The sequence below is a fragment of the Phyllostomus hastatus genome, unplaced genomic scaffold (assembly GCF_019186645.2).
Source record: "Phyllostomus hastatus isolate PE091 unplaced genomic scaffold, TTU_PhHast_1.1 phas_contig_1, whole genome shotgun sequence".
Classification (NCBI taxonomy): domain Eukaryota; kingdom Metazoa; phylum Chordata; class Mammalia; order Chiroptera; family Phyllostomidae; genus Phyllostomus; species Phyllostomus hastatus.
Genome location: NW_025333498.1, coordinates 46,640,866 through 46,667,162, shown reverse-complemented (window position 1 = coordinate 46,667,162; position 26,297 = coordinate 46,640,866). Strand labels below are relative to the sequence as shown.

The 26,297-nt window shown below is 32.2% G+C and overlaps 1 protein-coding gene across 1 annotated transcript in view; it reads right to left on the bottom strand.

Moving 5' to 3' along the window:
- LRP1B (LDL receptor related protein 1B) overlaps positions 1 to 26,297 on the bottom strand; it is a 1,811,620-nt gene that overhangs the window by 230,447 nt on the left and 1,554,876 nt on the right. Inside the window, exon 61 of the mRNA XM_045853515.1 lies at positions 16,028 to 16,227. Within this exon, the coding sequence (XP_045709471.1) occupies positions 16,028 to 16,227 (200 nt within the window). The remainder of the gene's footprint in view (positions 1 to 16,027; positions 16,228 to 26,297) is intronic.

The following is a 26,297-nucleotide window of genomic DNA, read 5'->3' as shown; positions in this document are numbered from 1 at the left end:
AACGTTTAGACTTAGTTATCTTTGTGCTCTCCTAGACACATGGAGCCCATTCCTATACACATGGAGCCCATCACTAAAATGATTGCTGAACTAACAAGCAAAATAGAGACAGACTCATAGATAGAGCACAAGATGACAGCTAAGTTGGTGGGTGGGGGAAGGCTAGGGAGTGGAGGGATGGAGCAAAAAGGAAAAGGACTCATGGACATGGACAACAGTGTGGTGACAGAGGTGGGGGAAGGAGTATATAAAGAATCTGGAAAAAAATACGATAAAATAAAATATAAAAATAAAATGCTATAAGTGGAATTGGACAGAAAGATGAAGAGTATGTTGCCAGAATAAATCATGTCTGAGTTATTTATACAAACTATTCCCACTTTCCTGCTTTGGCTGTATAAATTCTTTCAGGAATATGAAACAAACGTGACAACATGTAAACAACTGAGTGAATCTTGGTGATGGGTGATTATTATAACTACCATTCAATTGACGCATGTGTTTGGAAATTTTCAAAATACAATAAAAACATCCAAAAAATTGAAAGTCTCAAACATTCAATTCATATTTTCTTAAATATAAAGGAAGTAATTACATCATTAAATATGGATCTAAATGTTAGTCATTATTTTAAAAATTCTCAATACATCAGATTCAATTGACTTCTTTACAAAAAGTGGCTATTTTGAGAATTTACAAGCTACAATGTATAAAAACTTAAGTAACTTGACAAAAGATAGAAGGAAAAATAGCAAATTAAGATACTGGTATTTGAATCTAAATCAGATTCCCTGGCTGAATTCTTTGCCACTTTATCTACTAGCACTGCCTTTAAGAAAGCCAACCTAGTTGTGTAAAGTGTGGGTATAGATTGAACTGTGTCCCCACAAAACACACATGTTGAAGTCTTTTGACCCAACATGACTGTATTTGGAGACAGGACCCTTAAAGAAGTAACTAGGTTAAGTGAGATCATAGAGTGGGGTCCTCATCCAATGTAATTGATATCCTTTTGAGAGGAAGGCAACAAGGGTGTGTGCATACAGAGAAAAGATCACGAAAGGACACAGCAGGAAGACAACCATCTGCAAGCCAGGGAGAGGCCTCAGGAGAAACCAGACCTGCCGATACCTTCATCTTGGACTCTAGCCTCCAGAATTGTGAGAAAATGTATTTCCATGTTTAAGTCACTCAGTTTGTGGTATTTTGTTATGGTAACCTTAGCAAACTAATACAAGTATATAAAGTAATGGGACTAATTTCATAAGCTCCATGTAAAAAATATTTTTTAAATACTTGATTGTAATTCACTGTGTATTATTTTTAGACAGAATAATTTAGGTACTAGACAGTTTGCTACCTCTAAGCTGCTACTGATCACCTACCACAAATCCCCTGTTATCAGATAATCAATATTTATTTATGGAATTTGAAAATTAAATTCCTATTTCAGAAGAAAGATAGCACATAAGTGAATGTATAAAGCATGTAGTAAAGTCAAGTGAAAGTGAAGAAAATTAGTCGCTTTGCCAAGGGTGACCATCTGTTTTATTTAATTTTATTTATTTGTTCGATTTTGGCAATGAAGATCAGACTACCAAGTAGTAGCTTTATAAGCCAATTCCAGGCCTGCCCATTAGGCAAACATGCTTATTTCCCAAACAGCATCAAACACAACCACCAGAGTATTTCTTACAGGAAAATAATAAAACAGTGCCCCTGGCTGGCGTAGCTCAGCTGATTGAGTGCAGGCTACGAACCAAAGTGTCAGGTTCGATTCCCAGTCAGGGCACATGCTTGGGTTGCAGGCCATGGCGCCCAGCAACTGCACATTGATGTTTCTCTCTTTCTCCATCCCTTCCCTCTCTAAAAATAAATAAATAAATAAACAAACAAACAAATAAATAAATAAATACCTTAAAAATTAAAAAAAGAAAAAAGAAAAATAATAAAACAAAGTAAAAAACACAAACTTATGTTAACAAGAAGAAATCTAGTGTAATGTACCCAACATGATACCGACTCCATAAACTACATTGTAAGAGAATGCGACAACTTCCTTAACGTCACAGGTAATGCCAATGAAAATCAAGTGAACAAAATAAAACAAAAACAAACAAAATCTTAACATATTGCCTTTGTAGAGGTTCAGCTCATAACTTGGCAGTATATTTGCATTTCCTCTTTAGAACCTAAATCTCTTCACAAAGTAATTTGACTATCTGCTTAAGCTTCTGTTAAAAAATTACTATATATTAACTGCTAAATGATAGCTATAAATAATGAATCTATGTTTGTTTTCCATCAACATATGAAGAATTCAATTCATATTGAGAGTAAATGAGATTTTCTGAGCCAAAACATATATTTTGGTACCAGAAATTTTCATGATTTAGAATGAGAAAAATTGTTTGCTTTTTGTTGTCTCTTTACTCATTTACATATTTCTACCTTATAGATATATGTGTACACATGTATGCCTGTATTAAGTATCTGTGTATATGTAACATATCTGTAACAATAGTATATATACAAGATATACATATATTATACATACATATACATTTTATATTCTAGAAAGTATCTAGAAATTATCTGTCTAGATACTTTCTAGGTCTGTCTAGAAAGTATCCAGCCTTGTAATATGAAAAATAGAGACATTTATTTAAAAAGATACAAGATACAAGAAGCATTGCATATAGGACAATGACACCTCAGTCCCCTTGAAAGCAGGCACCTTGGGATCTCACACAGTTCTCTCAGTTGCCATCACCTGACCATCAGCATTTTCCTGAATCTCTTTGTTGATGTGAAATATCCTTGCTTTCAGAGGTGATTTTTAGTTTTGGGAAAAGCCAGAAGCCACAGGATGCCAAACCTGGGCTGAAGGGGAGCTGAGTCACCTGGATGATTTGATGTTTTGCCAAAAAACTTGCACAGGTTGTGATACATGAGCAGGTGCATTGCCATGATGAAGCTGCTAATCACCAGTTGCCCATAGCTGTGGCCTTCTGAATCATATGCATAGTTTCCACAGAAGAATGTTCAAGCCTAATGCAAAATTTAATGCAGATTCTTTGCTCTGCTTGCTCAGTCATTTTGAATGTGACAGCCACACAGTACACATGCCACTCAACAGCATCCACTGCCCCCACTGACTAATACAGTGAAGTTGTCATTTTGTACACATGCACATTATAGTCTACTCTCCTTGGCTTCCAGGTCATATCAATGTTGTACAAACCATTCTCATTAAATTAACAATGGCGGGGCTTTTTCTAGACACACCTCTTATACATATATGTAAATAAAAGTTGCAAGAAACATATTTTGTGATGCAATTTGACATCTAGAACTGACAAAATATAAACATGAAATGAAATGTCATGAGAAGAACATTTAACTAACTTAATGATACTAAAATAAAGATTTTATGAAAAAATAGTCAATGTTTCTCAAAATTATGTTGGCTGTCCTTTTTAAGAGAAAAACAATATGACCACTTATCATACATAAAAGTTTTTGCTTAAAAGATAAATGTAAAAAAAAATTAAGCAACCTCTCATTTATAGGCATTCATTAGACACACACACACACACAAAACAAGAAGAAAGAGGTTATTGTGTGGGCTGCAGTTAACAAGTACTTATTATATAGTTAAAGCCTATTTGAAAGCTGCTTTCTGTAGTTAGGCTTTTATTCTGTTCAACAGCTTTATTTATTTTACTGTTTCCAGCATCGCACTCCAGCACTAGGTTCCCAAGTTTTATGCCGTAGGCTATATCTAGCATAAGAATAGAGTCAATATTTGGCAAAATATAAATCAGAGAAAAACTCCTTTGTGGAGTTTTTCTTTTTTAGTCAAGTTGTATGCTATTTGGTTAAGGTTCTAATTAATTATGATAAATAGAAAAGGTAGAAATTCATAATATGCCTTCAGCTTAACTGTGGCTTCACAGCTAGAAGTACTCTACTAAAATACTATTGATTTTTTTTGGCCAACATTTATCATGCTAAGCAAGTATATTCTTGAATAAACCTTTTTACTTTTATATTTCAGACCAATATACTTTAAATTCTTAAGAACAAAATATACCAATAGTCCAGTTCTCATTTGTCATTGTGTCAAATGTCTCATAGTTGCTGTTATTGGAATGATATAACTTTGGGGTAATGACACATTCAACAAGGTTTTGCCCTTTGGTTATTGCTTAAACAGAAATTCTACTACTGATGCTCTATTATTTTCTTATCTCTCCTCCAAGATTTATTTTAAAGATCTAATGATGAGCTTCGTTTTGCTTTTGAGAATACTGCTTAAGCCCCAATAGGTAATTTTGAATCATGAATTAATAGGGTATGTGAAATAATCCTATTAATTCATGATTCAAAATTACCTAATTAATAGGATTATTTCACATACCCTATTAATTCATGATTCAAAATTACCTATTGGGGCTTAAGCAGTATTCTCAAAAGCAAAATGAAGTTCATAGAATGCAACCACCAAATTCAATAATTACAGAGTAACATAAGTATTGATATTTTTTAATTATATAGAACTTATGTACTGATTGGAAAGAAATACTTGCATGATCCAGTGATCATGAAGGTCAACCTTGTTCTCACTGTGTTACCTACTAGGATTGGAAACTTAATCTCCTAGATCTTTAAAGTAAAGTTAACAAGAATATCAAGTAAAACATTAAATCCTATCTTCTTTTTAAAAATATGCTTCAAGGCTCTCTCATGTTTTTATATTGTTGGTATCATTGCCCCAAGTAAAGGCACATATTTCCTCACACCTGGAATATTGCAAAATTATTTTAACTTTTCATTGCCTTTTAATCTCCTTCTATCTCTTTTCTGTCAAGGGTCCTGTATTAAACAGAGAACACTTTAAATGATAGTTCAAAATAACTTAATGAACAAAGACAGTTTTAGGTGCAAAAGTGGTAGGACATATTATTTTTCTCTTAATTATTTACAGAGCTTTGGGCCTGGCTAAGTGACTGGTGATGGACTGTTTTTTTTTTGTTGTTTGTTTGTTTGTTTGTTTTTTCCTAGGTCTATTAGAAACAGCAAAAGCTGCAGTTAAGAAAAAAAAAGCCATCCACAAAGAGCAGAAACCATTTGTCAGAGGAACTCAGCCAGAATTTAGACACTGCTAATCCACAGTGGCTGGGCATGGAGGAAAAGTGGGTGAATAAATATTATGACTACTTCTTTTGTCTACCACCCACTCTCCTATTAATGCTTCCCATGAATTAAATCCAACACAAGACCAAAGAACCGGGTGATACAGTCCATAGAGAGCAGCCTTCTAGCATATGGCACATGGAAAAGAAGCAAAGGTAAGATGGCTAGAACTCCAGTTAAGATCTCCAATATTTTTTTTTTATCTCACATATTTCTTCTCTGGTCAATAACAATTAATGGAATCCATCCCTGGAAAATATAGTGCAAACTATATAGCCTGACTAAAACATGTATCTTCAGAAAACAGGTTCAAGATGCGCATTAATGCTTTCTTCTGAGACACCCTGATAGTAACAATATCCCCTACTATTTTCCTAGAAGGGTAATATACAAGATATGTAGAAAAGCTAGAATAGAATTGAAGTAGAGCATGGAAACCAAAAGGAAGTAATGAAAAAGATAAAACCAATTAGCATTGAAAAAATGGTGTGAGATTAAACAAAGACTTCAGAAAGAACGTAGGCAGGTAAGCAGATTTACAATTAGACAATAGAAGGACGTGGTGTAACATGCTGTGTGAGGCAAGTGTTCCTGACAGAGGTCAGTGGGCTGATGAAAATGGTTTCTACATAATGGAGAGTAACAGAAAAGAGTGGGTAGGTGGGAAAATGGCTACGTGTACTAATTTCCAGAGACTGCTTTAGTTAACACATGACCCATCAAAAAAGAGTGTGTTTTATGTAAACTTAGGGCCATCAGATGTTTTTCTTTGACAGTAATTATGCATCCCCTTCAACATTATTATTTGTAGAATATTTTATTAAAATAATTACTTCCTCTGAACCATCTACAAAAGGATACAAAATCTTCCATTTAAACATATGCCTTAAAGAATATTTTTCCTGCCCACTCTTTCGTAAAACCCCACTTAAATGGTACCAGGCCACTGCCTCCAAAATCCATTTTTCAAAATGAATAAAAGCATTAAGAAAAGGCAGGAACACTAAAGATAGCCAGCATTTCCAAATATTGTTATAAATTGTTCAAAATTTATATTTTCTAGTACAAATTTTCATAATCTTTCGAAAACTTTATGCACCAAAATGACTTTGAATGGGAGAAAAAATAGAGTTCTTCCATTCAGCATATGTGTAATGCATAGCAGATGAGAGCTGATCCTTCTTGGGGGTCCATTAAATGAGGCTGCCTTCTGAATACTCACACTGATCAAATGTCCAAATAATAATTGTGTGTTCCTTAATAATGAGTAATTCATACTAAACACTTAAATGTGTAAGAAATAACTTTTTAAAATAAATATAATATTTCAAGGCAAAATATACAAATTATTTAGGATTCTTCTTTAAATTAAAGCCATTATTAAGAGGCTGAAGTCATTCTTTGTCCATTTTTTTTCTAGTATTTCTCACCTACTTTGTTGCATCAGATAATAAGTACATTAGGTATACATTAGGAATATTTAGTTTAATGAAATTCAATCCCTTCCCCTCTCTCACATAATTTTTAAATTATTTATAATAAAATTCAAATATGGCCATTTTAATATTTAACATTTGAAAAGAATATTCCTGTCCTGGCTGGGTGGCTCTGTTGCTTGGAGCATTGTCCTGTACACAAAAAGGTTGCAGGTTCAATCCCCAGTCAGGCACATACCTAGGTGGCTGGTTTGAATCCCTCTGGACAGGGCACCTATTGGAGGTAACCTATTGATGTCTCTGTCTCACATCAGTGTTTCTCTCTATCTCTCTTCCTCTCTCTTTAAAATTAATAAATATATCCTTAGAAGATTAATTTTTTAAATAAAAAGAATATTCTTGTTAATGAATGTGAGAATGTAAAAAGCAGATAATGAAAATTATAGTACCTTTATTTTGAAAACTAGACTGTGCCTATAAATATCTTTCCTCAATGGTGTATGCAGCGCTCCAGTCTCTAAAGTAAACAAAACAACATTGTTCATGTACTCGGCGAAGATATTTTGTTGCAAAACTTTCTAGGTTTTTCTGCTGGTGATATAACCCTTCATAGACATTTGAAAATGTGTTTGCAGAGCTGACCATCAATAATTAATATGAGGTATGATATTCCACACATAGGCATTAGGAAAATTTTTGTTAGAGTTTTAATGAAACCTGAAGCCTTTGAGAAGCACTTTTCATTTGAGGAAGATACCAAGTAGAGACATTTACATGAGTTTAATGCCTGGCTTCCCACATTTTTACAATTCTAAATATGCCTGTAGAATAAAAACTGTTGAGTGTACTGTATTACAAGCATTTTCAAATGCATTGTAGCCCAGTACTAGGAATAAGTAAGGATAAGTGAGAAAAGAAGAATAGTACGTCCTTACACCAGTTTCAACCTCAGCCAATTCTTTTAAGATATGTTAGAAAGTCACTGATTAATTAAAAGGTCTAAGCTATGGAAGAAATACTGAACTAGGATGTGTTAAAGCCTAAATTAGAGAGTAACCTGGACCAAAGCCAAGTCTACCAGTGCCCCAGTGTGTCATATTTGGGACAAATAATGTTGAAAGTGTCTGAAACTCATACTAGGAAACATTTAAAATGTCACCATTTAAAAATAATATATGGAACATATATGACATCTACAAAATATTACTATATTTAAAAATGTACACAATTTAATGTAGCATGTCTTACTGAAGGGACAAAACTAAAAGACATGGTTGACACTGAAATTCTAAGAATGTTTAGGAACAACGGTTAATTTCAATTTATTTTACTGGTTCAGGAACATTTCTATAGAAACCGAATTGTATTTTTCTTCCTTCCATTAACTTTTATTGTATTGTAAACAGTAGCACATCATCATCATTAGCATAAAATAGCCTGTGAAGTCTACTGTTTGTAATAGACTATGAATGATAGGATTTTTTTTAAGGTATTACATGCCAAGAAATAAACACTCAAGAATATTGTAAAATTGGAGGATGGCATCCATTCGCTTCCCTACACTTTTTCTAGTGGATTTCCATAGACATTTAAATTTTCTAAACACCCAAATGCAAAAGCCATGACTTTCAGATTATATGAGCACAAATCATTCCCTTTGTCTTTTGAAGTGTTTTCTTTCCCATTCAGAATTAAAAACAAACAAACAAACAAATTTTAAATATATTTTATGCTCTTTCATCAGGAGCATGCTAAGATCTGGATTCCTTTTCCAACGTGATTTAGACAATACCTGCCTGGGTTATGATATGGGTTTTTAAATCCAAACAGAACTGCCCTGTCACAACACACTTTGGTTCCCAGAGCAGAAATGAACAACAGAGTTGTACTACACTACTGCCACTTCAGTATGAGAATCTTCAAGGAAAGGGGTATTGAAATCAATAAAGAGCCATAGTCAACGTAATTGCATGGAGTTTTAGACAGTTTGTTAACAAAAAAAAGATAGCTTAGTGATAAACTATAGTTTAGAGGCATATGCAATCATTGCTCTTCAAAGAGATCAGCAGTTATATAAGTATATATTTTTTGAGTATGTGGGATAAAATATGCCCATGACTAACTGATTTAACAGAAAGTTAAATCATTCAGTGATATGGAATATTCTGAAAAAAAATACTAGAATGAATAGATTTTAAAGCTCAAGGTTAAAGATACCTTTTTTAGTTCACTGTTTTGTCATTCTATTCACACATTATTTTCAGTATTTTCTGAAAAAAATAACTACATCTAAAATATATCTCAAGTTCAACAGCACAACTAACAGGAAGTGAGGAAACTACATCTGAATTTATGTACTTTGATACAAGCAAACAGATTGAAATTGTGGCCTATACAGAACTTTCTGATATTTAATTTCTTTCATTAAAGGGAAAATAGAAACTCTAAGTTTAGGTAGATATGTAAAGTTACTGCCAAAATTTATCTCAAGAGTTATTTGTAACCTATATTATAGACATTCAACTTAGAGAAGGCAATCTTTTTTTGAAATGCATAAGATCAATGACAAAAATCTTTACTGTGGCCTGATTTCAGAAATTCTGTGACATGAATCTCTAAAAAAGATTTAAAAGTTTTGGATGGGCAGGAGATGTAGTTCATTTGGAATGGCAAACTGTAACAGCAAACCATCCCACTGAAGCAGGATGTCTATTTTTAAGGATCATTATTGTTCTCTTCACTCCCTCAAACAAACAAAAATATTCATATTTAATAAGACAAATGCTTCTTTTAGTAATTGTGTTACATTGACTTACATTTTTATTAGTATCTTTATATTTTGCAATTTATCTATGGTCTACTATTTAAATTAACCTGAAGAAATTCAGGTATGGACATATACCCGAGTCATGTGTATTACTGTACATTTATGCTGTAACTATTGATATTAGAAATTATAACAAGTAGGCAACAACCTTTATCATCTGTTCAAAAGCAAGGCGGTGTCAATAATGGAAAGAAAACAGGCTTTGGAACCAGTTAGATCTTCATTGTTCAAATTTGGATTCTCCTGATTACCAGCTATTTGACCTTGGAGAAATTACTTAACCTCTTTAAACCTATTTCCTTGTAGCAAAATGACTCTAATGCTGCTTATAGCATCTTATTCCTTGATGGAATGACTATAAGAGCATGTATAGCATCAAACAAGGTTTCTCAAACACAGTAGGTTTCTAATAAAAGCATTAGTTTATAATAAGATGGCTCCAGTTCCTGGATCCCAGTAGTAGACTAAGAAAAATTTCACTGAAAGCCAAAAAATGAAATAGTATATACAAAGCATCTAATAGAATGTAATGCTCAAGAAAATAGGTTTTCTCCTCCAGTTGATTTGATCAGTTCACAAGTGTTCGACAGTAAAAGGTGTGAATAGCTCTTGGAATAGGGCTCAGAGAAATGAGTATTTTGTTGGCAATTTGAGATTTTCATCAAGGATGAGTGAGCAAGCATTTGATCATTACAAATGTCCAACCTCTCTTAGGCTTAAATTGAAGATAGACCTGAAGTCAAAACCTTTGGATTTGACAAAGTTTCTGAGAGTGTTGTGTAATCCACCTATTACAGAATCTGAGTTCTAGAATCCTCCTTTGACGCCTTCTCCAACATCCTGATTTTGATAGATGGGGCCCAGGGAAGTTACATACACTTTTCATGGTTCAAAGCTGTTTAGAATAGATCTCATCTAACACCCACCCTCATCTTCAGGTTGCCCATGCTTTCTTTAATAACTTAAGGGTTCATTTTCTCCATTCTGAAAATGTGCTTTCACTTAAAAATCTGTACTTTAGCAAAGGTTTATTACTTCTTATCCAAATCACCCATATTTTGGGGGCCATAAGACAAACCTAGATTTTAGAGGAGGAAAATAGGGAAAAAAATTTTTGAAGAAAAAACTGTGGTAAAATATTTAATAACATAAATGACATAATATTTTACCAATGTAAATGTAAACAGAACACAGTAGCATCATTAACAACCATTATTAGGCCGTGGCTGGCATAGCTCAGTGGATTGAGCGAGGGCTGCGAACCAAAGTGTCGCAGGTTCGATTCCCAGCCAAGGCACATGCCTGAATTGTAGGCCACGAACCGTAGCAAGAACACATTGATGTTTCTCTCTCTCTCTCTCTTTCCCCCTCCCTTCCCTCTCTAAAAATAAACAAATAAAACCTTAAAAATTAAAAAAAACCCAACCATTATTATTCCCAAATTTGGGGGTGGGGAATGTGTCTTATAGTCTGAAAAATACAGTAAAAGCCTAAGTCTGTCAGAAGAATTGTGGCTTGGGAGTGGTTAGAAACCAGTCCCAAGTACATAGACATATAAGAAAAATATAAATACTATTTAGAATTACTCATTTTTATAAAAACATACATAAACTTAAAAAATAAACATCTAAATCTGAAGAACATGAAATTTTCAAGTCTTCCATTGAACATATTTTATATCTCAAGAGAACATAGAAAATAAGAGATTTACTTATGTGTAAATTTATTTATAGGTAAACCATCATTTGTCCTGAAATGCTTTTTAGGAAAAGATGCAGTAGAAATCATTTACACATCCTTAGAATTTCTTTGATGTGGAATCTTTTGTTAAAATTAATGTACCGCTCATCAAAACAGCTTTTTAAGAAGAATCCCTAACTTACATTCAGTATTTATATTTGTAATTCTTTCTTTATTCTTTTTTATTGTTGTTCAAGTACAGTTGTCTCCGTTTTCCCCCCACCACTTCTTCTGTCCCACTCATCCCCACCTCCTACCTCTTAATTCTTTAAAATTTTACAATTATACATGAAATTAGTAAGTCATCAAAAGAGAGGTCTTTTTTTCCTAAGTGGATAATACTATGAATCTTTCACTTAATATTTTCAACCCAACCACCAAGAATTCTGCTATTCCAAGCTTATAGATCTTTCCTCTTTATTCTGCTAAATAACTATTGAACATAAAACTTTATCCCCATTCCCATAGCTATAATCACTTCAAGTATTTTCTCCTAAAATACTTTAACAGCCTCTAAATTGGTTGCCTTTCCAGGGTCTTTTCATTTTCTATGCTGTTGTCAAGTCTAATAATAGTACTCGTCAACTAAACGCCATCAATGGCTCCCTATGACCTAAAGGATAAATTCCAAATTACTTAGCATACAAGCCCTGTCACAGTCTATCCCCAATTTGCCCTTGTTTATCTAGTGAATTTTCTCCCTCTTGTAGTACTACCAGGCATAGCCAAATTGTGTAAGCCCTATGCTGTTTCAAGATTCAATTACATCTTTGCAATTGTTATTCCCTCTGTGTGAAGAATCCTTCCTATGTTTCTCCATATAGAAAACCTGTAGTATGTCACTCAAACTTATGAAAGGACTCCTCACATTAGAAAAGACTTCCTTATTTCTACCTGCATTTTTACAATATTTTGCATATACCTCTAACCCTAATCTGATTTACATTTTATCTGCATATCAGTTTTTTCCATTAAACTGAAAGTGCTTAAAAGACAGAAATACTTCATTTGTGTAATTTCAGGCCTTAGCATAACTTGTAGCACAATAAATAACTAAATACATAAATAAATAAATCAGTAAATATTTGTTGAATGAATAAGTGAATAAATGAATGGGTAGATCTAAAGAGAAGAAATCAGAGAAATTTTTTTAAAGATTTTATTTATTTATTTTTAGAGAGGGAAGGGAGGGAGAAAGAAAAAGAGAAACATCAATGTGCGGTTGCTGGGGGCTGTGGCCAGCAACCCAGACATGTACCCTGACTGGGAATTGAAACTGTAACACTTTGCTTCGCAGCCCATGCTCAATCCACTGAGCTACACCAGCCAGGGCTAAAATCAGAGAAGTTTTTAAAAAATCAATGAAAATTTGATTTAAAATAAAGTGATTCAGTTATCCAGTAGCTTTCATAGTATTCTAATATATTAAATTATCATTATTATATTTCATACTATAATAAAATTATTGGAGTAAAAACCAGTAGAATGATATGCACAGGCTTTTTTAACTAGAGACTCATTTGACTAAGATCACACCTTAATGTTCCTAAACCAGCAAATGGACTAATTTACTATTATTATTATTTTAATTTTTGCAGTGTTGTATTGGACTGGGTAGAAAAGTGCATAGAACAGAAGAGGTACAAAAATGATGCCAGAAATGACCAAGCATATTGCAAGTCAGATGCACCTCAAAAGTCATCTGATTTAATATTTAGGACACAGAATTCAGAACCTTAAATGATGTCTGGCTGGACAAATAATAACAAAACAATGCTTCATTTATGCAAATAATGCATAAACAGAACAGATCTGCATTTAAATCAGAACATATTTGGGGGAAAAGCTTTCTGAAATGTAAAGTGCAACTCAGTTTAATTTTTCTGCCTTATTAAAATTTGACTTATGATAAAGGACCATAGTACTGAAATTTCTCATACATCCTTCGTATTTTCAAATTACTTTGTCAGGATTGATATATCTCCCTCTGTTGATGGGCTCTGGCTCCAGTTTTAATATATAGAATAAATGAGAACAATAATGCCAGTTTAGTGAAGAGGAAAAAGAAGTCAGTGAACAAACTAATAAACAAGTTATTGTTGATATGTCTCATTTCCCACCTCTAAATACATACCTAGAAGACAAGAGCATTCTCTGTGTTTCTGTGGAGCAAATGCAAAGAGCAGAAAAGTCCTATTTCTCTTTTCAGACATGGCAAATAAATGGCTCTTTTTTCACTGGATGTGAAATTGGCATAATTCAGACTGCTTACAATTAGTAGCTCATTAGTAACTACCAGGTGATTACTGGCTTACATTCAGATATTGGCAGATGCCTGATAAGACACTTAATGAATTTTTCCTTAGGCTTCCTCAGAAAGACTACAGGAGAAAATATTTCTGAAGGCAGCAACTCTTTCACTTTCCTTCCCCAATCCCATCCCTAAGCCACAAGGTATTTTCAAAATCAAATTTTAAAATGTTAACATCATACCTGCATACTTGTCAGCTACATATTTCACTCTTTAATAGATTTAGTACCATTTTCTCATTTTATATATATATTTAATTATATATCATTTAATATATTATTATATATAATTATATATTATATATTATGTATTATATATATTAAAATATATCATTATATATGTTTTATATATATATTATATATATATATAATATATATATATATATATCCCTCTACTCAAAGTTAACACCAGTTCTATATTTAAGGAATACTTCATTTATATTCATTAAATTTTGTATTAAGTTTCCAAAGCATTAGTTACCTACATATCTGACATAATTTTTAAATAATGAGTAGGGGATGGAATCAATAGTGTTGGAATAGGATGGAATAGTTTTTAAGAAACATTATTAAACATTTTTAACTATAGTTTTTGTCATTTAAACAGTAAGATTTAAATAAAATAAGCAAGTATTTGATGCTACAATAGCTGGCCAGATATTTTTTACATTTTATTGTGCAGTCAAATTTTAGAACAAAGTAATATATTCACAACAACTTAGTATTGTGTATGTAGCTAAAAACAGGTTCATGGTTACATGGGTAAAATTCTGATTGCAGCAATAAAACAATATCATCTAAGGATATTGCAAAATATTACATTATTGATTTTTTTTTTGGAGGAGATATAACTGCTGAATGCACGAAATGTGATTTTAACTTGTCAACATTATTTTTGCTGTAATTAAAATCCTAATGTAATCTTTAACTCATTTTTCACTCAGATTACATCCTGAAGAATTTCTTTATAATTGGAATGCCAACAGCTAAAGAAGTGACTTATTCAACTATACTTGTCATAACTGATTCTTCTTACCCTTAAAAAAGAAGCTCTTAAAACTGTGAACATTTTTAGGTAGAAGGATATATTTGTTGAAAGGGACTTGGGCAAAATTATGAAATACTACAACTTTAGTAAGATTTATTTTTTCATTCATTCATTTAAATGCATTTATTTATTTAGTGTCTCATCCTTCTCAGGACTCCATACATTTTCGGGGCCTCACACTCTTTCTCATCACCCCTTCCTTGGCCCTCCTCCACGGGTTTTGTTCTAAGCTCACTGCAGAGAAGAAAACAGTCTGACAAGCTAAACCACACTAATCTGTAGGTTTTCTTTGGAGTCTCTCTGTGAAAGTTGTACTTCATGATATATTTGAAGACAAAAGCACCTAATAGCACAGGTGACAATAGGTCATTAAAGATAAATAGAAAGTGATTTTTTTTATTTAGGGAAAGTCTAATCCTTAAAAAAACACCTACATCTAAAATATTTTGAATGTTCATTTGAATTGTTTATGGATCCTGATATACCCATTTCTTTTTCATCTGTGCCCTTCTTCTTTATTATGATGTCTTTCTCCATCGCTCTTCTTAGTTCTCTCATCTCACCAAATTTTTCTCTATGACTTCTCCCCCATCTCTAGTTCTAGTGCTACCTCCCTCATATTCAATTGCTTCATTCATTTGTTTTATACTTAGAGTTTTTATATTCATTCATATTTAGATTATAAACATTCTTAAATGTTACTTTAATTTTAAAACTGTTTCCACATTAATTTTTATTGCCATTGTTGATTAGAAAACACCAAATTTAATCATGCATGTAATATAATTGATAACTTTTAAATAATATTGCTTCACCGTCCTTAAAAAACTATACATCAACTTAGTGTTTTAAGAAAACCCAACCCCTTAGGGGAGAGGGGAGGGAATTTCAGGGGAATTTCAGGGGAAAAGGGGAAGGGTATACGGGAACAAGTATAAAGGACACACAGACAAAAACTAGGAGGATGGAAATGGGAGGGAGGTGGGGAGGGTGGGTGGGCGCCCTGGGATGGGAGTAAAGGACAGAAAACTGTACTTGAACAACGATTAACATAAAATTTAAAATATATATATAAATATAAAAGTTAAAATTTAAAAATAGAAAACTCAACCCTACCAGATTGCAGTAATAGGCTTATCTTTACAAGCTACTATTCTTCCATTTCAATTCAATTAGAATACATATTTATATTAACTTATAAAAATATTGTTTATTTATTATAAAAACTACTTAGGAAAGCAAAATTAGAGAAAATCTGAAGTGTCAAAATAATATGTTTGCATGATTATAGAAGTTTTAAATAAATATATCTAATTCCTTATTTACCAATATCATCATGGAATACAATAACTAACATTAAATTAACTGCATTTGATGAAAGTATACATAATGGATATACACATTTTTTTCTAAATAAATATTTTATTCTGTGGTAAAATACTGAATTATTTGTATTACTAGACTGACCTTTATGTCTATGAGATCCATCCATGTTGCTAAATTCAATGTGATTTTCATCTGCCCAGTAGAGTCTATGGTTTACATAGTCTATAGTTAGTGCCATAGGTCTAGAAATCTTGGTTTCTATAACAATGCTCTGATTGGTTCCATCCATTCCAACACGACCAATGTGAGGGTATTCACAGCAGTCAATCCAATACAAATACCTAGGAAGGAAAATCAATAGCCATTTTGTTTTCAGACACTTCAGGAATAAAACCTCACACAAAATTTCATGTCTTTGCTCAGCTATTCCCATAATGAAGTTTTGGTATTTGTTTAAATAGTACCTTCAAAGAAACATACTTCAATGCAAACTTTCCTAAATTTTTTTTAGTAACACATAGCATGCTTTTAAATGTCCTTATAATTTTAAGCATGTGTTCATTAGTATACAAAATAATATATAAATATTGACAGATGTAAACTTCTAAACACATCTGTGAAGTTGGAGTGTAAAATTGTCCAGATATATGATTTTCTTTCATATGAGTTTGCCATTTGTAAAAAAAAAATAAATGAATTACAGAGAAATCCACTGTATTTTCTTGAATCTGAAATTGTTCAATGTGTTAGCCACTATCTATTTGTGACTTTTTTTAATTCAAATCAATTAAAGACAATAATATCAAGTAAACTGTATTGCTCCTGAGTCACATTAGCCACATTTCAAGTGTTTGATAACCATGTGTCTGCTGACTGTCATATCCAATAGCACAGATACTGAGCATTTTCATCATCACAGAGAGTTCTATTACCATGATTTAAATTACTAGAAATTCTAGAGTACAATACTATAGACAGTGCTCAATAAACAGTAAAATAGAGTAATATTGGCACTAAAACTAATTGCCTTAAATATAGACAGTGTATTCCATAATATACAATGTATGTATATCAGGTATGTGTGCATTTGTACAGAAATTAATTAGAAAATTCTCTCTAATTACACCATTTGTTTTTGTCATAATAGGAAAAGTGACTTTATGTTTTTGAATATTTTTTTTATTTTTATTATTCAAAATTGGAGTTAGAGGATCCTTAATGGATTTTTCACATTCTAACTATAAAATTAAAATCCATTAGGCAAACTAATTTTCTCAGACCTCATCTTTTATTTTTAGTATGTATAGAATACTTGACAATTAGTTATTAATATTTGAAGATATATAATTAAAACAACATGGTATATAATTATTCTATATTATTTAAAAGTAAAATATTTAGTTTAAATTAAAATACTTCTCAAAAATTCTAACTGATAAATTTAGTCAGACATTTTAAACACACACTGAAAACATAAAGGTTTTTAGAAATAATAATAATCAACTATAGGGATACCATAAATAATTATATACCTATATATCTTTACTTCTAAATAAAGAAATATGCATTTTTGCATTGATAATTATTTTGGGGGCTTATGCATAAAGGCAAGTGATAATGGATTATAAAAATAATAAAAATGTTCATTTGCTAGCAAAATTATCATTGAGTCCTAATTAAGCATGGAATGAAAATGGGAACTATATATTTGATAAAAAAACTAAACAAAAGGTAGAATTTTGGGAGCAGAGAATCAAAGAGAGCTCTTAGAGGCAAAACTTGAACAGCAACCTGAGTTTGGAAGTACCACACTCAGCTTTGCATAAAGCAATACTGTAATTCCTAAGGTTTCTGTATATCTATGTTATTCTGAAAATATTTTGAAAATCTCAAATCATTAGAACTAATGAGTTATATTTTGTTTAATCTTGAAATATTTTATTTTGAAAAGCCAATATATATGAGTAAAATACTCTTGAAAGAAACAAATCTATTCTTTTCAAGTAAATTTATGGAGAAGCAACTTGCTGAGATAATGGCAGATAAATAAAAGGAAGAAACTGAATGAAAAAGAAGTAATGATCAGAAGATTGTTTAGCTCATTGAAATAAATTAGAACACTTCTCTATGCCTTTCTGACCCCTGAATTTTGGGAACACTAACATAACAATTTTGTTTTCCTAATAGATGTAATAGGATTATGCCAGCTTCTCTCACACATATTAGATATGACCAAATTCATTGTGCTTCTACATAACCATTTTATGTTTTTAAGAACTAAATATAAGCAAATAAACCTTAAAAGTAGTATTTTACTAACTTGTCATATTAAAATGAACATACAAAATTGTTTTAACTAGAGATAGTCTTCATATTTCTATTTAGTTGTTTCCTCTAAACTTGCTTGAAATTGCAATTAAAACATCCCCTAATTGAAAAAAAGTGTTCTTCATTAAAATATATCAACAAAAGCAATTCAAATTATTGCATGTGCATAATAATGTTTTTGAAATCATTAAGGATACTATACATTTCAAATTGTTTGACATCCATATAATAGCATTTCTAAATTTTTATTTTATTCTGAAAATTTTTAATTGCCTATTATCATCATTTTGAACCAAAGTTAAAAAAGGAGGAAGAGCATATTTCATGGAGTCAACATCTGGCTACATCACCGTAAATAACATCAGTAAGAGTTCAACACCTGAAATACTTTTCTTGCCATTCAAACTTGCTGTTATTTGGCACAAATATACTTCTCCACTAGTCTTCTCCACTATTAAAATGTGTGAAGTCAGCTCTAGTTGGAGTATTTAGTTAAAGTCCTACATTTTGATTTATGTACTTTTATCCTATCATTTTCCTATTCCTGCCTGTTCACTTATATAGATATATTTATTCAGATGTAATTCATATCATCCCTTGTTCTCCACAAATTCCTCCCTGATTCATGCTAGTTCACACTTTTTCAAGGAAAGTTACAGGATTAATAGATTTGAGGAATGCTTTGTTAAAAAAGTAAGCATTATCTTTTCAATTGTAAGATTTTCAGAGCCTTTCATATGCTATAAAACATAATGATTCTCTAAGAGGCAATTGTAATATCCCTTTAGATTACAAAGTTTTGAGTGACAAATTATTTTCCTGAAGCACTCAAAGGAAACATACTTTGGGATCTTGTGCTGTAGCCCCCTCTGGTCTAGGGAATTTCTTTTCTTTTTAAGTTTTATTTATTTATTTTTAGAGAAGGGAAGGAAGGTAAGAGGGACAGAAACATTAATGTGGGGTTGGCTCTCTAGCACTCACTCCGGGAGACCTGGTCTGCAACCAAGATATGTGCCTTGACTGGGAATGGAATCAGAGACCCTCTGGTTCGCAAACAGGTGCTCAATCCACTGAGCCACTTCAGCCAAGGCTGGTCTAGGGAATTTCTTTATCATGTGTGTAATTGAACAGCACATTCATTGTGTACGTAGGAACCCACATAAGAGTAATGATGTGGGTTCTCAGATCTCATAATCAAATAACATTTTAATTTTTTATTTATTGATTTTAGATTTTATTTATTTATTTTTAGAGAGATGGGAAGGGAAGGAGAAAGAGGGGGAGAGACATATCCATGTATAAGAGAAACACCAATGGATTGCCTCGGGCCCGCGTCCAGCTGGGGATCTGGCCTGCAACCCAGGCATGGGTCTTGATCAGGAATCATAACAGCAGCCTGTCAGGTCAAAGGCTGGTACTCAGTCCATTGAATCACATCAGTCAGGGTTTGGCGGAACATCTCTGATGAGCCCAAAATCCATTTTAAGTAGACTGAGAACAATAATTTAAAACAATAATTCATTGAGACTATATTATATAGCAGATATTTCTTAGTACTTGGAACACAGATGAAAAGATATGATTTTTGCCTTCATATCTCTCTTAGTGAATACAATAGAAGTGGATGTAAAACAAATTAAAAAATTAAAACATATCATGTGAAAACTGTTTTACTATAGAGGCACAAGAGAGGGAATGATAATTTTACCTACATGGAAAAGGTGTAAGAAAAATCTTTTGCTTATTGATAGTTTTTGAACATCAATCTTGTTTTCACAACTGCATTACCAATTCCTTAATAATGATGATCTTTATATCTTTCAGATTTTAGAACGAATTATGACTTAATGAAAGATTTTAATGCTGCAACAGGTCTTGAAGGTCAACTAGCCTAAAGACTTTGTTTTACTAATAAATTGAGACCTTACAGGAATATATGTTTGTCCTATTCAGTTGAGATAGTGATACAATTGGAGCAAAACTCAGGTTGTCGGATTTATAGACTAGCTTTATTATTGTTCTTTTTTTAAGTAGCACAATACAGAGTTCTAAGCAAACAAGCCTTAACAAATTGGTAGTTCTAATTCTACATCTACCCCTTACTAGTTACATGAACCTGGGCACTTTAATTAGCCTTCTTGAGCCTGGACTTATTCATTCTGAAAAGGGATAATAATGGTTTCTCCTCATAAAGTTTACTGTGAGGATAAATAAGAGAATTAGAGAAAAGACTTAGAATATTGATAAGCATATACTGTGTTCAGCAACTATTATCCATTTTTATTTATCTGCATTCATACTTTTTATTTATTTATTTATTTATTTATATTTTTAATATATTTTATTGATTATGCTATTACAGTTGTCCCATTTCCCCCTTCACTCCCCTCCACCCTGTACACCCTCTCCCACCCACATCCCCCCTTTAGTTCATGTCCATGTGTCATACTTATAAGTTCTTTAGCTTCTACATTTCTCATACTATTCTTACCCTCCCCCTATCTATTTTCAACCTACAATCTATGCTACTTATTCTCTGTAACTTTTCCCCCTCTCTCCTCCTCCCACTCCCCTGTTCTAACACTCCATGTGATCTCTATTTCTGTGGTTATGTTCCTGTCCTAGTTGTTTGCTTAGTTTCTTTTGGTTTTGCTTTAGGTGTGGTTGTTAATAATTGTGAGTTTGCTGTCCTTTTACTATACATGCTTTTTTTTAATCTCCTTTTCTTAGATAAGTCCCTTTAAACATTTCATAAAATAAGGGCTTGTTGATGATGAACTCTTTAACTTGACCTTATCTGAGAAGCACTTTATCTGCCCTTCCATTCTAAATGAAAGCTTTGCTGGATTAGACTGGTTTGGCCAAAAAGTTCTTTTTGTTTTTTTTCTGTACTATGGCTCTTATAGTGCTTAGTTGTTTTTAACTTCATTCAAAACAATTTTGTTACATTGTGCTGTGATACCTGTCATATCACTGTGCATTAAAAAAAATTACCAAAACTGTTGAACTTTTGTATCCATTGTAATATTCAAGATAGAAGAAAATAAGCAACATATTTGGTATGTTATAATTTATTATTTCAAGAAAGGTAAAAATGCAGCTGAAATGCAAAAGAATATTTGTGCAGTATATAGAAAAGGTGCTGTGACTGATCAAAGGTGTCAAAAGTGGTTTGCGAAGTTTCTTGATACTATAGACATTTTGGTCAACTAATTCTTTGCTGTGGGGTTGTCTTATGCATTGGAAGATATTTAGCAGCACCCCCCCGCCCGGCTTCTACCCACTAGAAGCCAATAGCAGGAAATTGCCAAGTTACTCAAAATATCCAAATCTGTAGGGTTATTAGTGGAAATGAAAAAATGTATTTTTTATTTTATAGAACTAAACAGAGATTTTGGCTAACCCAATATGTACCTAATGGATTACCTGCTGGATCTAGTTTTCATGTTATTACATGATTTACATGAATTTTATGTATGTTGCTACACTATTCATCTACTGAAGTATTCATTAACCAAAAGAATATTATCAAAACATTCTCATGCACACAGGAAAAGTATAGTTGAATTGTACTCAAGTATGAATAAACCTTTATAAACACAAGATTTTTATGTCTCTTTTCTTATGGATAGCTAATTTCTGATCACTAGATTTTCTTTTCCATAGTTAAGTTCATTAATATATATTTTCTTCAAGTTACTCAATAAATCTGTACCAGACATATGAGTCATTTTAGCATCTGAAACAGAGTCCCTTAAAAGTTACCTAAGTACACAATTTGTTGTAAATAAAGCTGTGAAATAAAAATTTCAGTGGAAATGTCAAAAGGAGAGTTCTAAATTTCCTCCATAAAATATGTAATGTTTACCTAAGATCATAACTGAAAGATCTGAGCCTCAAATCTTATCTATTCATAAGTTATAACCAAGTGTAAACAGACAACAGAATGTCTGTTTGTAACCATGATAGACTTCAGTGATCCCTGAGGATATTTTTATAGTTTAATATAATAGATTATATTTTTTAAAAATAAATTAAAATTTTCTCTCAGTTTTTACTTTTCTCTGAATTTGGGGAATAAATACATAGAAGTTTCTTCTAGCTGTAGTTTTTTGTCATTTTGAATTATTAAATTAATGCATGATAATCTGCTTCCTGTGCATTTTTGCCTAAGTTGAGAATATAGGTTTAAAAACTGGTAAGAAACATTTTTTATGTGACTGTATAGTTTAATAATGTATTTCTGTGTTCCCCACAGAAATATGAAACTGAATTTTCATTCCTGGTATGAATTTCATTTCCTCACAACAAAAGTTCCCTTATGACTCTTTTCTTTGAAACATACAAGTTATTTACATAACAACATATTGGTTTGTGCATAGTTGCAAGTACAAGGTCCCTGTAGTTATAACCATATGTGTTCTGTATGTCCAGCTTACCATTTATTATTTTTTTGAACAGTGATTTTAACAATCCCTGTGTTAGGTGCAAACTAAAAATAAACTATGGCCATCATACTAAAGGAAATTACTTTCTATATAGATAGAGAGATATACTACTAATAATAGTCGCATGTATGCCTGAAACTAATTTAGTATATGCCAATTATACCTGAATAAGCACATAATTAAATATAAATAAAACAGTCATATAATGTAATATGTTCAATATATGGTATCTACTTAGGCACCATTGGGAAATGTTTCACAGAAGAGTTGATACTGTCTGCTTTTGCTGAAAAAAAATGGAAAGTTATTCTAACTGGAGAAAAAGCAAAAGAGCATCCTAGGAAGAAAGACTATTACAAAAGAAAAATAAATAAAAAATACTTTAAAAATAAAGCATGGTTGTATTAAGTAGGATAGATACTACACCAAGTTAGGGAGGTGGAAGAAGACATGTCTCACCCACTAGCTCAGCAGTCCTGAGCCTGGTCGAATAAAATTGTCAGGTGTTCCAGCATCACAATAAACACTGTTAGCATGGGAGGAAGGAAGCTCTTGGAATTCTATATATCATTTCCACTATCTGGGAAAGAAAGCCTTGAAACTGTGTATTCAACCCAAGGCCTGGAAGAAGAGGGCATCCACAGTGCCCAAAGAAGTAGTCCATAAAACAACTTTAGTTAACAGCCTACCTCTGGTAGATCAGACCAGAGGTAATGACCAGAGGTAGATCTGTAATCCTTATAGGAGGAGCCTATAAATAACTTTGTGTAACTGCCCTCAACTTTAATTAACTGCCTCCTGTCACATATCTGTCTTATAAGATGAGCAATAAAGTCTGGAGCAAGATAAGGATTCAGGCTCATACACCTCCACACATACCTAAGTTTGGGTAGTCATGTCATCCCCAGGAAATCTGGCACCACATTTACCCATCCATCAATATGTAACTTCTTCACGCAGATCTTTCCAATTATATAAATCCTCAGAACAAAGGACTGATGCTCTTGCCACCCCTGTTCTTGCCACAATTACCTTGCCATGCCCTGATCCTATGCCTTTCACCCCACCTCAGCAAAGCCAATTGTCTCTAATGAGAAGTATCACTAATAAACCCTGCTTGTACTCTAATAGACTTGCTAATCTGTAATTCTTTACTGTATCAGCAAGAAGGGCATTTCTCCCATAACAGTTGTAACAATTTATGCAATTTTCTTCATTTCTAAAAAAACTCATATCATCTATATTTAAAATTTTGTAAAAACCTAATTATTAAAATGGAAAAATACTACAGTATATTTTTTCTTTTTTTTTCTTATCTCTTGTTTGGATGGACCTTGAAAAACATGCTCATGATTGGAGATCATTTTGTTCCTGGAAACTCTAATGCCATATAATACATAACCAAAGCTTAAAAACTGAGTTAAATCCCCACTTTAATATCTTACTACCTAAATCATCCTGAGATAGTTTCTTGTTCATTTTGAGGGTGAATGTTTTAATCTTTACTCTAAAGATAAGAGAAAAAAATGATCACCTTTCCCACAGATTCCAAATAAACATTAAAAGAACATCAAGTATAAAATTTAGAGAGAGTTTTCTAATTCACAAAATGCTATACATGTAGTAGTTACCTTCATCACCATCATTATTATATCAGAACTTCTAATCTCAATAGGTCTGTAAACTGATGGTTTACTTTCTTATATCTGCTCCTTTTTTCTGTATTCCTTATATTCTGAGAAAATTAATTTTCTATTTACCTGTTTTCCCAACTCAGAAGCCTTGTAAGGTGTGTTTTTTGTTTGTTTTGGTCCGTTTTCTTTTTGTTGTTGTTGTGTTATGTTGTGCTTTGATATATTTTTAGCTTTTTTTTACTCTGTAAATTGAACTGGTATAAAAGTTCCCCAATTATTTTGTTTCAACCATATGAATTCTTCCCAATGTGCCATGCTCTTGTATATGTCTTTGCTTTCCCAGAGCGCATGTTCTTTTTGCCTTAAATACCTCCTGCTGTGAGTGCACCTCATTACCTGGCTAATTCTTACTCTACCCACCTTATATGTAAAGTTTCCTCTGATCCTAGTTGAACTATTAACTTTTTTTGTTTTTTTCTACCTTATGAGTTAATTGTATTAAATTCTTATTATTTACTTATTGTGTACTTACTGGAAGGTGAAATAATCTGAGATTCAGGAACTGTGCCTTTTGTCTTTACTGCTCCTACCTAGAACACTAGAGCAGTGACAGATATACACTAAATGCTAAGGAAATATGAGTTGAATAAATGCATGAGTAGATAAATTTACTTCTGCTAACTAGAAATATCACACATTTACTTTATTGTCTATTATGATGGTATTTTGTTATTATGATAACCTGAACTGACATTTTAATCATACGGAAAGATGAAGTTATTATGCTCAGCAACTCAGTCTGATACACCAAAAGTTGTTGGTTTGATCCCCATTGGGGCACGTGTGGATGGCAACCCCAATAGATTTCTCTCTCTCTCTCTCTCTCTCTCTCTCTCTCTCTCTCCCCTCTCTCTCTTTCTCTCTCAAATCAATGATAAAAATTATACTCAGGTGGAGATTTTTAAAAATATATACTTATGTGAAGATTTAAAAAATGTACAGAATATAATTTCTATACCACAAAATTTATGATAAATTAAAAACAGAGTCCCAACATAAGTCAGATGATAACATAACTAGAATAATTGAATTTCACCTGTATTTAAATATAACAACCCAGAAGATGATCAGTCTACTTGTATCTTCTTTTACACTTTTAATAACCACCATATCCAAATTGGTATTGTTACAATTGGCATACCATTACTAAATGATACAAAGGCCATTGAGCTGTTTTGTAAATGTTTAGTGCTTCGTTACACTAGTCTAACGATCTTTATCCTCCATTAAACAAATCCTTGCTCTATATCCTTCACTAAATATCAGGACAGGAATCACACCTCTCAAGGAAACAGAGGTCAGTAGTATTTGCATTTTTTAAAATATATGCAAATAACAATGATAATCTGATGTGGAAAGATTCAATTGCATTTTTATTAAATAATCTTATAATTTAAACTGCTATTTTTGAAGCAATATTGCACAATATTTGGAACAGTTACAGCATTATTTTTTACCCTGAAGCTCACTCATAAAAGCTAAAAACCTGGTTGCCCTATATCTCACTATGGAGAGCAGGAATACAGCATGAACAAATAAGTGTCATTAAGTTTTATCTGTTAGATTAGGTGGCTTTTACTATTTCATAAAAAGTTCCTATTTTACTTGTTTCTTTAGATATAATATGACATATCTATATCATAATCCAAATATTATCAAAAAAGGAAATCAATGGAATCTTTTATAACATCTATAATCATTTAAAGTTTAATTTTTTAATTGACAGTTGTGATGGTTGGTTTGATATTGATGATAATTTATCACTTTTAGTTTATGAGGTAATAACTGGTAACTTGGAGATGTAAAACTTAAAACTGGATTTTGTTCTGTTCACTTGGCTAGGATGTGGCTTTCACTTTCAACTAGGATATGCTACAAGACTATTACTAATATCAACAGGTAATATTTCTTTCATTTAGAAAATGAAGCATCTTGAATAAT